Consider the following 16347-nt stretch of genomic DNA (forward strand, 5'->3'; position numbering starts at 1 on the left):
TTGCAACCATTTTTTTTTTCCGTTTAATCTTTAATCCTTGAGAATATGAATTATATTGTTTGATGCTAATATATCAGATGTATTTTAGAAAATGCCGATCCATGTGTGAGATAATATAAAATGTAATAAATAAATATAACAAATTAAACATTACCTTGTCATAGTGTTTTATAATTTGTACAGATAACTGTTATATATGCCAATAAAATAAATATAATAACCATATTAGAATAATATATTACCTTATTTATTATTTATATTAACGCTTCATCATTAACATATCATACAAACATATCATACAAATATATTATATATATACACATATATACACAGTATATATAATAGGCTATATTACATATTGTAATATTATATAATGTTGTGTGCTATCTGTCACGCCCACTGAAGGCTCGTCAGTAGTTCACACGTGCGCTGATAGCGCTTAAGTGAACTAACCCTGGAACATAACCTGATCCGGAGCAGGTTATCTTCAGAGAGCAAGTTTTACATACCCTGAAAGTAACCTCCGATTTTGGAACCAAAAGCTGAGGTTATCCGCTCGTTTATCCTCAAACATGCCCGGGTATGTCACATAACCTGCTTTTTGGAATACCCCCCTGCTGTTGAGTTTTCCCCCATGGGGTTGTTTTGTTTGTTTTTGTTGTAGTTTTAGTTTATTTTTAATGAAAAGCCCATTGCAATTCTGCATTTGAGTCCTTGCCTCATCTTTACCTCCAAACCTGACAGACCCACAAACATATGTTGTGCAACCATAGCAACAAAAGAGTTTACATTATCAGACAAAACTGAAATACCTTCATTCACTTCATTTTAAAATAAATATACATATTAGATAACAAAAAGATATAGGACAATTTGGATTATGACAAATTATGACAAAAGTCACACCCCATTACTTGTGTGTTGCAATACATCTGTAATATTCCATCTGCTTGAGGGCCATTTATATTGGACTTTGGGCTGTCACAGTGCACTAAACAGGCCTATAAAATGTTTAAAAACAGAAATGTCTTCATTGCAGACAAAACATCAGGATATCTGTACTAAAAGGCAGGAATTACATTTAATATTACAAGCATGAATAAAGAACTCAGCGAAATTTAATTGCACTCCCACTAATCCTAATTTAAAACAAAGACTGGAAAACATTTTCTTAGGATAAAGTCCAAAGCAGTCTGACGGGAGAAAACCGTCAGTGGCTTGCATGCCAGCCCACTTAAAGTATTATTCTGTCAGTGTGTCTGAGTTTGTGTTATTCTGTGGTAAATATCTGCACCACAAGAATGTTGCAATGTATAGAATGTTAAACTCATTGAGCCTGACATCACTTCAGTTACAGTAAAACATTTGCGTCAATTCATGTTTTTCTTATTTCTCAACGAGGAAATGTGGATGAGATGTATACCAAGTGATCAATTCACCAAGGCTTATGAATATATTCTCTAAAGACAAAAGGTAAATCATGATTTATTGGTGCAAATTTAAAGTAGACAAATCAAATGGGATGCATTCATTATTATACATAAGTAATGTTTAAACTATATTTACCAGCTGAATTTAACCAAATCAGGGCTCATTTCCGAGACAAATTTAAAAGCCAAGCCTTTAATGATTTTAATGCATTGTCATGTTTCTTTATTTTAAATCACTTGTCACTCCTGTAAATCACTCAATCAATCAATAAATCAAGCAATCCTACAGTAATGGTTGTTTGGGGAAAGCAGCTTCTTTGTTCAAAATCAGAAGCTAAAAAAATCATGGATTTAAATTAAACAAAGCTGCTTCCTTTCATTCTTTGCAGTCAGCAGATCCATCGGTCCGATGACGATGCAGAAAAATACTGAGCATACTCTCAATGTTTAATCACTTCTATCAAAACCAAAACGCCCTCCTGTGAGGAATGAAATGTCGTCTAGCATGTGTTCATACTGCAACTCAAGCTTTTTGTGATGTTTTAATTTTCCTTATACACCTTTATATACACGTCATTATTTTTCAAGTAGGGTTCACCTGACAGATAAAACAGGTGAAAAATCCAATCAATTTACTTTGCCATATATTACACTGTTTACTTGTCTAACTAACTATCCATAACACACTAGAAACCACACAGAACACCCTAGCAACCACCTACAACTTTCTACAAAATTCTTAAAGGAGTAGTTAAGCCCCAAGCCCATCTCACGTGATAAGAACTGCTTGCTTTACCTAAGAGGTTTCTAATACAAACTACAATGTTTGTGTGTTTGTGTATGACAGAGACACATGGGAAGCAAGGCCTTTCAAAAGTAAAATTTAAACTCTGGAAGCTGACAAACCAGTGTTCCTGGCAGTCTCTTCGGCTCTGGAACTGGAGGTTAGCCATGCCATGTCCTCTATGCCCTCTGAGGTTTAACTCAGTGTGTATGTGTAAGCGTGCATACATCCCGTGTGTTGTTTATTTAACAGCTTTGAATTTCTTTCAGTCAAACTGTATGGGATATTATGAGCATGTCTTTTCTTGTATAAGAACATGGTAACTTCAAAGCATCCTCACTATGTTTCTCAGAGGCTGGAATGTTATTATTATGTGACCACAGAAGGAAGATTTTTCCCAAACAGCCCCACAAATTCCTCTGTCAACTCTTTTAGAAAAGTTTGGAGCAAGAGTTATAACAAGTTTCTCTGCATTTTGTTCAAGAAACATTGTTACCATTAACTGACACTGTATCTTTTTGCTAAATAGAATGTATGATACAATTGTGTATATGTCCTTTAATATATATATATTTTTTGTATTTATATTGGTTGCAAGCTTTTGGGTTTTGCTTGAGTATGTCTGAGGTTTCCCTGCTATGTGGACAATGTGTGAATGTGCGTGTGTGGTTGGCATGGTCTTTTCTCTCTCATCTGGTCTCCATTACGACTGGGAGTATAAAATTACTGCACTGAGAGAGAGAGCTCCACAGAGCCGACAGTCTCTTAACACACTAACCCCACATGCTAACACACTCGTGCAGCTATTGTCATGGTGCTGTGGGTCTTTTTGCTCTGTCTGCAGGGATGTCTGCTCACACATGCTCTGGACTGCACGGGCAGGAGTGTGGACTGTGTCAACACACAGATTACAGAGGTCAAGGTAAGCACTGTAGCTTCTGGTTTCAGATCTTTCATGATTAAACGTTATATGTTCCATTTGAGATGTAAAAGAATTGTGGCTTGCTTGAAGTACATATAATCTTAGCTACAACCTTTCAGTGGTACTTGTACAGTTATTTAGGCTTTGGGCAATTTTTGGGCACTTTTTGTGTAATTACACATTTATAAAAAATGTATTACATAGTGACAGTACAATTACACACTACATCAAAATACAACTGTGCATAAGATAATCTGAGAAATCACTGAACTCACTATAAGAAACAAGACTCAAATTTGTAGTTTGTGGTCTACACAGGACTACAGTAAAAGCCCTGGAATGCTAAACCACAGTTTTCCATTCCAGCTTGGTTTTGCGTCACAATGGCAAAGCAATAGAATAGGGCAATTATACTGGCCATAAGGCATTATGTATGAGTATTTTTAGACATTAAAGGAGGTAGTAAAGACACTGACCAGATGTGTTTGAGGAATCAGAACCACAGAGACAGATGGCATTACACTCTTTGCTACTGTGGAGTCTGAAGAGCTGACTCAATGGTCTGTCAACTCAAAATATCCTGAAAGGAACAAATGTCTCCAACTTTCCATGGAATTTCAATGTGCCAGGGCGCTATTTGACTTTCCACTTACTAAGTTTCACATATCCTCAGTCTCATGTCCAGAGTTAACATATAGATGTGAATACACACACCTGTATGTGAACTATCACACAAATTAAAAAGTACTTTCTAAGATTGCACTTCAGCTTTGGTGGATTCTGACCTGGTTCTGGCATAGTTCAATGGGATATGGAAAACAACAGTTACTTTTTCTTGGTTTTCTGAAATGGTCATTTCTAGGAAACTATCTGCTGAACTCTGCTAGATGTGGCTGGTTAAAAAAGCAGACAAACACCATGAACACTGCACTTCTTTGATGACTAATTTGTTTTAAATTAATATAGTATTCAACACAATGAGGTGTAAAGGGAGGGATGAAATAGAGGAAAGAGTAGGAGTGCTGAGAGTGATTAATCTTATTAATCTTGATATTACTACTTTTAGTGGCTTCAAAACTAAATGGTGGCTCCGTCAAGGAGACATATATTAATTACAAAGCACATATAATGGTACACGTGCTCTGAAAGGCAATATGTTTTAGAGTGGGCAATTATCAGAGCTTTATTAGTTTATATATTACCAAATATATTAGTTTATTAGCTCTCTGCTAATATACAGACTCCAGAGAAACGTAATTAAATAAACTACACAGGTCATTGTGAATTATTCTCTGAACAAATAATCTCCAAAGTCTTATTTATGTATGTATGTATGTATTTATTTATTTATTTATTTCAGACTGTGGAGGCCAGATCAACACTTCATCTCTAATTTGAAATTAGTTTGAATCAATAAGTTGCTGTTAAAATAATACGTATCCCAATAATAATCCTCTTTCATGTACTTTCATAGGTTAAAGATGAGCCCTTATCTTCTCTGGTGAGTCTCTGTCACATTTGATCAATTTAAATTGCTGAATTAAAGTATGAATTATTTTAAAAACAGTACAAAAAAAAATCTGAGCCAAAAAGTAGGCAGATTATGTATGGGTTTGATCTGCAAATCTGCCAACATCTATTTCTCTTTTTTCAGATGAGGGCTCGAAGACAAGCTCAACTCACTCAGCGGCCTGGATCTTATTCAGTCAAAGGATCTCCTAACACACTCATCCAGGTGAGAGAATGCATTCATGTAACACAGTAACACTTTTATACACTGGACAAAAACAGAAAATAAAATAAAATAAACGCTCACATACTTTCTGTTCTGTGCTTTAGCCTGACAGGTCGAGGCGACATTTGATTGCTAGTAAAAAAAAGCCCCACAGATCTCGCATCGGCTCTTACTCACTTCTTTCCCATAACCACGCAACCAACCCACTGCAGGTGTGTATCCACAATCAAAATATCATCAACACAAATAATCAAAGTGATAGTCTAACACAAATTAGACTTAAAAGGCCATTAGTAGTGCAATTTATCAAAATGGTATATAAATAAAGGTTCCAAAAGGGGGCTTTTCACAGTTATTTCCATTAAAGAACCATAGAACAATTCTTAAAAAAAAAACACACACACACACACACACACACACACACACAAGTGCATTTATAAACACCAGATTTTAGGAAGTCTAAATAAGATGTGATGATGTGGAGTGGAAATTCTGGGTGGTAGCCATGACATGGAGACACGGAGAGCTACATTTCAGCACACACATTTTTCGCACCTGTCTGCTTAAGTCTGACGAATACTGAAATTGCTCATGTGTGAGAGAGGAAGAGAAAAGTTAGTTAACAAAAAAAAAAACAGTAATATATGAACTGTGCTCTATAATGTGCTGTATTCTCATTTAGAAAACAGGTACATTTGATTACAGAATTAAAATTAAAAGGAAAACATTATACATTAATTTACATAGATTAATACTGATCTACATTAAATTTAATTTGTAAGGCAGATGCTGGTGTTAAAGTACAGTCAGTCAATTAAGGGTATGCCTTACATTTTTCATACATTTTCTTTCTATTATTTACATACTTGTGATATCCCATAATGCATTTCTCATTATTCATTTTAGATTAGCAGCTGGAATTCTTCGAGTATGATTCATCGCTTATTTCTGTTTCTTTCACTAGGTCATCTGAGATTAGCTGTTTTTCTAAGACAGACAGAGAGCCTTTAGACGTTTTCAGGAAATAATTGGGAAGTTATGTGTCTGGCTGATTTGAGGTGAATCAGAGTTTAGCTTGGGCTCGTCTCCGTTGGTCTCTGAGCTCAAGGAGAGCAATGGAGGACAAATGAACCTCATCAGGTCCGTCAGCTATGCGTAGTGTCCGCGCATAAGCATACCTATATGAACATATAAGCACACAAAAATGTTTTTAATATGTCATCCCAGCACTAAAATCCTTTAAAAAATCTCAAATAGATGTCAAATATCATATAGATGCAAAAGAAATGTTTGTTCATGGCATTAAAAAGTAATAATAAATAGTAATAATAATTAGGTTATTTACAATTATTATACAGCACATCTATAATAATAATATGATTTACTATTAACAAATGATATATTACTAATTCCAGTATAATTGTTATTTACAATTATCATACATCATTTATATGAAATAAACAGCTTTTATTATTATTTTTATTAATAATAATTTTACTACACTAATACTAGTTATTAATACTAGTATATTATTACTAGTTCTTAATACTGTATATTCATGCACCATGGCACTTAAATGGTACAGTATATATATCTTTGAAATACAATTATCCGTGTATCATTCATTCACTCATTTTTTTATTTAATATTGAAAGTAGAAAAATGAGAAAATTAGTTTTTTTTTTTTTGCTACAACATTGCATTAATCAGTGCATGCTGATGAACTTTTATCATAGTTTATAATTATATGGTAACGATTGTTCAACATTCAACCCATTCTTTTTCATCAGTATTATTTGTGATTTTAATTTTGTGAACGGGAATTCCTCTTTTGCTGTGTTATAAGCCGGACTTTGGACACTTTCACTTTCGAATTCGCGATCTTGGTGTCACATTTTACAAGAAAAGCTAATTGTCTGTTTTGCTTATATTTATACACCTTTCACTTTATAAGACTAAAACACAAGATTGTTTCATTGTTATTTTGAATTAAAAAGCACAACAACAGTAAAACAGTAGGCTATAATGACAAACTAGCTTACATATCGATTATTAACAAAAACGAATAAGATGAGGCATGGCTCCACATGCTATATTATATACTGACTAATAAATTACAGAATGTTTAGCAAACAGTGAGGAATCAAATAAATAAAAAACAAAAAAAATTAAAGAAAGCCTCCATAGCGTAACGTGAGGTAAACAGCAAAGATAACAAGCTTTTTAAAACAAAAACAAAAAGAAAAGTAAAACTCCTCCCACCGTACATATACCAAAACCTACCCGTCTCCACCCCCTGATCCCACCCATCTCCACCCCTAAGCCTACCAATCTCCACCCCTTAGATGTGGATCCAACCACGCCCCCTGGATCTTGTGTTCTGCAGTGAGGGGCTACTAAAGGTGCGCGCAGCACGCGGTAAAAATGATGCAAATATTCAGTAGCCCTTCACTGCAGAACACAAGATCCAGGGGGCGTGGTTGGATCCACATCTAGGGGGTGGAGACTGGTAGGTTTAGGTATATGTAAGGTGGGAGGAGTTGGATCTGGATCCACCTTACATATACCTAAACCTACCCGTCTCCACCCCCTGATCCCTAAACCCACCCATCTCCACCTCTAAACCTACCAATCTCCACCCCTTAGATGTGGATCCAACCACGCTCCCTGGATCTTGTGTTCTGCAGTGAGGACCATCTCCGCACCTTCACGCTTGTGCTGACACGGCAAGTAGCTTATAAACCAGGCTCTACACCTGAAGCATTCGCACTGAAAGCGCCTCTCTTCACGTGATCAGTGAAATCTGACTCCTGCTACAGTGTGCCTGTAGCCTTATAAAAAAAAGCCTTATTTGTATGCATTTTTTCGTTACAAAAAAAATTAAAAATACACATGCGGCTAATCACATGGGAGGACAGACTAGGATCATACCATTATGTGAAAGAAGGGAGGGGGACACGCTCTGAAGATAGCGAGTGTAGTGGTACAGGCCAGGTACACAGAGCGCCAGAGAGACGGGGGAGCCGATCCAACCTGAGGCATCTGATATTTCTGAATGCCAACCTGCAACAAAGACTAAAGTGTTATTATTAAAGTGTTATTAAAATGTTAAATAATAGTATCTGTGTATTTTTTGTAACGAAAAAAAGCATACAAATAAGGCTTTTATGAAAACACTGAATAAAAAATAGCTTACCAACACACAAACCATTCACAATTGCTAAATTGGGCTAAAATAGAAGGCTTAGAGTGATACTAAATAAAGAGCCATTTGGGAGCCAAGCCAAAAGAGCTGAATCTTTGAAAAGAGCCGAACTTCCCATCACTAAGCTGCTGACCAATCAGCAGAAAGGGGCATTTAATTCCTGCCCACATGTCGAAATCTAAAACTGAAAAAAATTAAGCTGAATTCTTGTTTTTAGTTTTTTGGCGAAAAAAAAATGAAAAAACGAAAAAGGAGCCATTTACAAGCATTTTATGGTAATATGGTATTGTCACTATAAAGAAATAATTTAAAAATAATTTAAAAACTCAAACACATTAAACTCTTACATTTCAGCAAGTACTGTATAATGTACACAAGCTATCAGGAAAAAATAAGACAAAAAATACAGAAACTAAAAATAGTTTTCTCACATTTCTGCTAGTGGGAAGTCATCAGACACTCCGGCACCCCCATAAACCTGAATGGCACAGTCCACCACCTTACTCGCCATCCTGCCTGCTGCCACCTTTATCATAGCGATCTAATGAAGAAAAAATATTTAGACAAGATGTTCAGTAAACGTGGGTGGCAGATGTGTGTGTGTGTGTTTGTTTTGGTTACGTCCTTCATTTGAGAGAGGTCTAATGAAAAAGTGCCACACTGGGATCTTACAGGCATCAGCATCCCCACAGGTACATGCAGTAATAGCTAATAAGATTCCATTTCACTATTGTAATCTTCAGATGTTTCATACAATTATAGATTTGTGTGGATCTCGTATGCATCCAATAAGGCATTTAATTTTAAATACACAGACATAAGAAGATAAATTTGAGATTTGCAATCATGTTTGCCCATCTGCTGGAGGACCGGGCCTCATTACAATCACCAATCTCCTGCACATGTGCATAATGTGTGTATGATTCAGAAACAGGCCGAACACAGTGTGTATGTATACACTTTTAAAACCTCCTCAGCAGGAGAAGTGCTTAAGGTGTGTGACTTTTCTCCAAACCCACAATATGAAGCAAACACAAGGTGTTGGTTCAGCAATGAAGAAACAGCAGGGAGGCTAACATTAATAGAATTGCTGCAAGAATCTGATTCCTCCATATTTTTTTTGTGGAAGCCTGATGCTGTGTTACCATGACTACAGTCAGCCTGGCTGACCCTAGGGAACTGCATTGTGGGTAAAAGGCCCCTACCACAGCTGGAATGGAACACAATAGACGGTGATAAGTATGTGTAATTGGAGAGAGTTCAGGGCTAGAAGGAGGATTTTGAAAAAACAGGAAGTTTGAGTAGGAAGTGTTTTTTTTTTTTTTTTTTAATCACCGAACCGAACTTCAAACTCATTGACACCACTTGCTCATTCTTGAAGTGAATGTTTGACTGTTTGGAGAGTAAATAGTTGCATCAAGACCAGGCCCCGGCCCCGGCCCCCACATCACGAATGTTAAAGTGAATGTTAATTATTTAAACCATTAATGAATTATTAATTGGAGGAGCATGGGCGCTTTCTAAATGCATAAAGTTGTGTTTGATTTGTGATTCACAATCAGACGGCTGATTACGGTCATAGCAGTTTCTCCAGGGTGGCTACATGAGGTCTGATGATAACAGCTAATTCACAATTAAACAGGGTTTAACAGGTTGCTTGAACATGAAACTCTTTTCATGTAATTTTAATGCTATAGTGTATTCTGTCATGTTTATCAAAATAAAACCGATAAAAAAAGAGGAGAGTTAACACACAAAAGATAGGCCTACATTGTTCTCACTTTGGCAACATTTCTGTCATTATTCTTAAAAGTAATGTAAATTATGTTTGCAACAGCTGTAGGTTTTTGGAGTGGCCTGGATGACTGTGAGACTCCTGGCTTTTTGTCCCAGACCGGCATGAACTATTTTGTGAATATTTGTAAATATTTGTGGCTTAAAACAGCTGGAAAATTGAAAGTGTACTGCAGTTCTATGGATGTTTTGCCATTCAGGTAGGGTTAATAAAGTTAACTAAAAGTATTAAAAACATTTCTGTTAATTTAAATAAAGCTGAAAAAATATAAGTCCAAGTCCATATAGTCCAAAATATAAGCAATTCTATCAACGGAGAAAAACTGAATAAAAACATATATATAAAATGAATAAATAGCTAAAAAAGATTTTAGCTATGTTTATCTGTATTTATAATATAAACATTTATCTTTACTTAGAATATTAATGAATGTAATAATACGATGCTACTTTGCCTATGTGTGATTTATCTGGGTTTTTTTTTTTTAAATGCAATTTTATATTGTATTTTTAACCATGCAGCAAATGTTTTAAAATATCTTTAAAAATTTACTATAAATTAGCCAGCTTTTTATATGAGCACATGGGTGCATCCGTGTCTGCTTTGTCATTGTGCATTATAAGTAGTGGCGCCCCCTCATGGGATTGAAATGCCCTCCCAGTTTTGCCATCCTGGCGCCAGGCCGGGCCTGATCACAATCATGGAAATGTTTTTTTTTTTTACTTTCTCGGTGCTCTGTTCATTTTGTCAACTTTTTGGGGTACATTAACACTGGTGTTTTAAAACTTTTTAATGTCAAAGTACGTAGCTCCTAAAGGGTCAAAGTGATGGGAATAAATTAAATATAAGGAAAAATTTGATTTCAATGATTTTGAGTTTCATGTAGGTAAACCTTTGTAAGCAAATGTAAAATAGAATAATATGGTGATAGAAATTATATGAGGTTGGGGGAAAACTATATTTCAATGCTTTTGTGATCAAATGCTAAATTTCTCTAGGGAAAGCAATACTTTTCAGAAGGAGGAGTGGAACAGTTTTGCAAACAAATGTAGTTGAAGGAACACATGTTTTGTCAGCGAATGCAAAAGCATTAAAAAAAAAAAAAGATTGGTAAAGATTACAACAATGGTTAATAAACATTTAAGAAGTTCAAGGCCCAAATTAGACACATCAGATGAATAACTGAATCAGATGGACAATTAATTGAAAATGCAATAAGTAATTAACAATCACCACCCATGTGGGTGGGGTTCACAACTCCAAAGTAAAAAAACTGATCTAATGGACAGGAAAAACCCCTATAGAAAGCAGGAAAGCTTTAAAGTTTCATTAAGACCAAAAGTTTGTTAAGTTTTAACTTGAAAGATCCAGCGGATTTCCCATTGTAATAGTCTTTGATAAATGTCAGAATATCTACGAGATGAATAAATTCGGTCAGTTTCACAAACAGCTAAAGTTTGTACAGGGTGATTTGCATCTTGAAAGTGTCTAGCTACTGGAGATTTTAAATCACCCCTACATATAGAACTATGATGCTCAATTTGGGTACGAAGTTGTCTCTTTGTTTTACCAATGTATTGTAGCCCGCATGGACAAGTCAAGATGTGAACAACATTAGCAGAACTGCAAGTGATAAAACTAGTTATTCTATGTTGTTTTTTCGTAGCAAAACTATTAAATGTGTTAACTTTCTTAGAATTGCAACAAGAATAGCAATGTCTGCAGGGGGGAAAAAAAACCTTTAGGGTCTTCCAGAGGCTTGACCCATCCATCCACTGGCACATCACAATCTGCATGTACCAAATGATCTTTAAAAGTTCGTCCTATAGAGTAAACAAAAAGTGCTAAATCGTTGAAAATATTTTTTTCCAACATGGTCAACTGATAACACATGCCAATGCTTTGAGGTAATATTTTTATTTCATCACCGAAAGGACTAAATGTGGTACAACAAATGATATTTATTACTGTGTCTTGAAACTTTCCTAACTGAAGGATCAAAAGAATGTGCTCTCTCCGAATTCATTAATCTCATAGGTATTCCAAGAAAGCCTAGTATGTGAAGACGCACAGTTCTGTTAGTGCACTTTAGTTTTTTGTTGCAACTTCCATGTAAATCTTCGGTAATACATTTTTGTTCGAAGGACCTTGAACTTTGCATATTGTCTGGTGTGCGGATTCCCTTTTGCTTTTTGTATTTTTTCCATTGATTGAATCTACGCACCCAATTATATCTTCTATTTTACTCAATTGCCGCAGAATTTTTTTTCTTATTAATATCTTATGGACACACATGAAATTGAAAAGCTCTGAAAACAATATTTCAGTCTGTTCAAAGATTCCTTTGCATCCCCTTTCAGACACCTGAACCCCAGGTTTAAAGCCCTTGCAGTAACAATAAGAAAGTGGTTCTTAAAGTGTGGGGCACGGCCACCAGGGGAGCCTCACATTTAGGTTTTACAGGGAGGAGTAACCAAAAAATGTAAGAACCACTGCATTAAGATAACCTTAATAATATATTAACTTTTTTAAATTTCATGCATCAACAAGACTCTTTCCCAATTTTACATGTTCAGTGATATTCCTGTTTATTGTGCTATAATGTTATTATCACACTCTAATTAGGCTCATCTATCAGTGTGTCAAAATTCAGAGAGCTTCTACTGCTCTCTGGGGTTAACATATCACTCCCACAGACACATCTGTTGACACAAAGTGACAGAAAGAGAGGGGATGAGTTCTGAGATGAACTGCAGGAGTGTCTATTTGGTGTGTGTGTGTGTGCTTATGAGGTCATTCTGTCAGAGTTGATTTCTGAACATCTTCCATCATCTATTGGAGTGTCAGTTCACCCATTATGTAGGAATGACTGAGATCTTTAACAGAGACAGGCAGACAGACAGAAGGGGGTGAGTAAGTGAGTAAGACAGACATTTGATGTGTGAAGATTATTTCACTTGCAATTCACAAAATCAAAGAAAAATAAGAATTCAAATAACAATATTTGACCTGTTTCCTTGCAGCCTTGTTGCCCTGTGTGTCCAATGTGTGAGCAGCATGTAGTGTTAACAAACGTGACTGCGAAATGGCGATTCGACACTCAGCTATCCAATGAGCTACCACCTCCTACAATGCAATGCAAACCGCATTATTGCACATTACCAACAACAAACGACTATATTGCATACTTTAAATCAAACCAAAACTACAGAATTGATGCATGAGGTACAAATACACCAGTTGCAATGAAAAGCTTTTCCACTGGGTGTCAGTAATGCGCTGTTTACTCTGAGATAAAGAGTAAATTTCAGAAGATTTCTCTGGCCAGTTTTATTGGCCTGGCTTTTCTAATGATAACAACGGGTTGTACAAAAACAAAAAAAAACAAAAAATTCTGCCTTCATAAAAAATAGATCCAAGGTTGCACACAACAAACAGCACATAAATCGTATATGTCTACATACGTGTTGGTAAAGCCTCTTTCCAAAAGCTTGTCTATGGGCTGCGCGTTGGCATAGCAACTCCAGTGCCCACTCTGCCAGCCCCACAGCCCTCATGCAGTGATGAAGTCTACCTGGTCCCAGCCGCCCCTGAGCAATCTCAAAGCCCCGCCCTTCACCTATAACCAACCAATCAGGAAGCAAACAATTAATCTAACTAATGAATCAGTGAATCAAATGCCAACCAGGCATTAATCAGACTATATAAATATATAATCAGATTATATAATTATATATCAAGCATAATTCTCTGTATGGCAAACTGACTGAAAAAAAGTAATTTTAATAAAAAAACAAAAACAAAAGACAGTGAATACCCACAAAGTAAATTCATTTTGTTATGTACCTCCTTTGAATGCGTTAAGCAAAATCTATTATGGTTAAATAAATGAATTTAAATGAATTTCTAGTATTCCACTAAATCAATCAATCAATAATTTCTGATTTCACCCCTGTAAATAAGTGCCCGAGGCACTAAAGTTATTTAAGTTTTTGTGGTCTCATTAGTCTGCAGAAAGTGTACACACACATTCAGTAGGTGAGTACATGCACCAACAAACAGACACACACACACACACAGATTATGATAAATGAATCTCACCAAGAAGAATGTTGGAAGCAGGAACCCTCACATTGTCAAAGTGGATCTCAAAATGGCCACCATGGATTGCATCTACACAGATAAAAACATCTCACTCTGTAGTAAAAGCAAGGGAACCCTCAGAGGGCCCACAATACACACAATCATCAATATGCATTACATCATACTGAAAATGATAAGGAGGTGGAAAGACAGAAGTGGAAACACAGAGAGAATCAAACAGAGGATGATGAGAGAGTGAGTGTTGTGATATGGGTGTGGAGCGATAGTGAGACACAAGTTAAAGCACAGACATGAAAATGGATCAGCAAAGAGTGAACCTGAGGTGAGGATCTGATAAGCTTCATGTGGCAAGGTAGATTGTGTTACTCAGAACTCACCGTCCTGACCGAAAACGGTAAGCGGTCTTATCTTCTTTACTCCTGGTGTGTTCAGAGGGACCAGGATCATGCTGTGCAGCCCATGCCTGAAAAACATTTGCACATGTACACACACATTTACTGTATTAATGAAATGTTGGGGGGAAAACACTCCTGAATGAACAGTCAACAACATTTCACAGTGATCTTGCTACACATACTATTGAATTAAGTGTATATTATAATGTGTATACAGGAAAATGATGATTTCTCAGGACTCTCAGGGTAAAAATAGCTAAGAAACAACATTTATAAAACTCGTCTCCTGTGAGAGATTTTCATTAAATATGAAGTTGAAGCCGTTTTAATTTCATAAACTTGGATTCAAATGAAACACAAAATCAGGAAAAGTCCACCCTCTCTCTCTTTTCAGCTGCCAAGGTCACTGATCACTGCAGGGAGAAAGCACTAATAGACAGACAGAAAACAGGAAGAGGTGATTCTGAACAAAGAAGCGCTAACGGCATGATGCAGAAGAGAAGCAGAGAGCAGGATACTTAAGAAAACAGAGCAAAAACAAGAGTTTCCACATGGTAAAGGCAACACTATTAAATAAAATAATTCAAAACCACACATTTGTTGTGTTGGTATTTATTGTGTAAACACTCAACACACTACTATATATAAATAATGTGAAAAGATGACAGAAAAATATATACAGTACATACTGCATGTATTCAGGGGTGGTTTTGTGGCAGGGAGTCACTGCCCCCATGTCAATAAGCTTGGCCCACTCTGTGGCCCCCCTAAATTTGTAATCACATCGCCTGAAACAATTTTTAATGAAACTAAATGTAATGCATGGTTTGGCCCATGGTGGTGGTAATGAAAAGAGTAATTTACTGTGCCATATAACCTTTCAAACTCTGCATAGAATAAATTATTCAAAGACCAATGCAGAGAAGTGATACTGCACAAAGAGAGTGCAGCATGCCAGTAGTAGCAATGGCCATTCAAGAATGATTAGACACTCTGTCTGCACTTGCCCAGAGAGTTTTAAAATGCAGACAGTAATGGTTCACACTACATAAACATATGACAACATGGCAAACAATCATGGCAAACTTTGGTAAACTTTTTAAAAGGACGTGACGTGTGGCTATGTATGTGCTCTGCATTTAACCCATCCAAGTGCACTCAGACACAGCAGTGAATAGTGAACAAACACACACACACCCGGAGCAGTGGGCAGTCATTATTGCTGCGCCACCCGGGGAGCAGTTGGGGATTCGGTGCCTTGCTCAAGGATCTCACCTTAGTCGTGATATTGAAGGTGGAATAGACCACTGGTCATTCACTCCCTCCACCTACTATCCCTGCCGGTACAGAGACTCAAACCCAAGACCTTTGGGTTACATTAGTATTATTATTATTAGTAGTAGTAGTAGTAGTAGTATTTAATGAGAAATAGCTTAATCAGGGCAGTACAAAAAAAAAACACACAACATACAATTTTTATTATCTTTATTGCTTTGTTAAAATTAACATTTGGCAGATTCGGCAAAGATGTAAACTTTTGACCACAACTGTGAATTGAACATGCACAATACTTTTACATATAAATAACTTTTCCTAAGTTGAAATGTGCTATTTGAGTGTTTTTATCAGTTTGTTTTGTGTTACATGGCATATGTCAACTTTTCACATGCAAAAAAGAAATACAGTATATACTGTATTTTATATACAGCTATGGGAAAAACTTAAGAGACCACTGCAAAACTATCAGTTTCAGTGGTTTTACTATTTATTGGTATGTATTTGAGTAAAATTATTATTTTTTTTGTTTTATTCTATAAACTACTGACAACATTTCTCCCAAATTCCAAATAACCATATTGTCATTTAGAGCATTTATTTGCAGAAAATGCCAACTGGTCCAAATAACCTCAAATAATGCAAAGATAACAAGTTCATATTCATTTTAAACAACACAATATTAATGTTTTAACTTAGGAA

The 16347-nt window shown here is 36.0% G+C and overlaps 1 protein-coding gene across 1 annotated transcript in view; it reads right to left on the reverse strand.

Annotated features, from left to right (window-relative positions):
• Positions 1-5514: 5514 nt before the first annotated feature.
• Positions 5515-16347, reverse strand: part of acad11 (acyl-CoA dehydrogenase family, member 11) — a 90731-nt gene continuing 79898 nt past the window's right edge. The window contains exons 15-20 of the mRNA XM_016490030.1: positions 14353-14438; positions 13973-14044; positions 13336-13490; positions 12881-12997; positions 8508-8617; positions 5515-6049 (exon numbers count right to left, since the gene is read on the reverse strand). Of these exons, the coding sequence (XP_016345516.1) occupies positions 5935-6049; positions 8508-8617; positions 12881-12997; positions 13336-13490; positions 13973-14044; positions 14353-14438 (655 nt within the window). The 3' untranslated portion in view covers positions 5515-5934. The remainder of the gene's footprint in view (positions 6050-8507; positions 8618-12880; positions 12998-13335; positions 13491-13972; positions 14045-14352; positions 14439-16347) is intronic.

Source organism: Sinocyclocheilus anshuiensis, unplaced genomic scaffold (assembly GCF_001515605.1).
Source record: "Sinocyclocheilus anshuiensis isolate Anshui unplaced genomic scaffold, SAMN03320099.WGS_v1.1 scaffold106, whole genome shotgun sequence".
NCBI lineage: Eukaryota > Metazoa > Chordata > Actinopteri > Cypriniformes > Cyprinidae > Sinocyclocheilus > Sinocyclocheilus anshuiensis.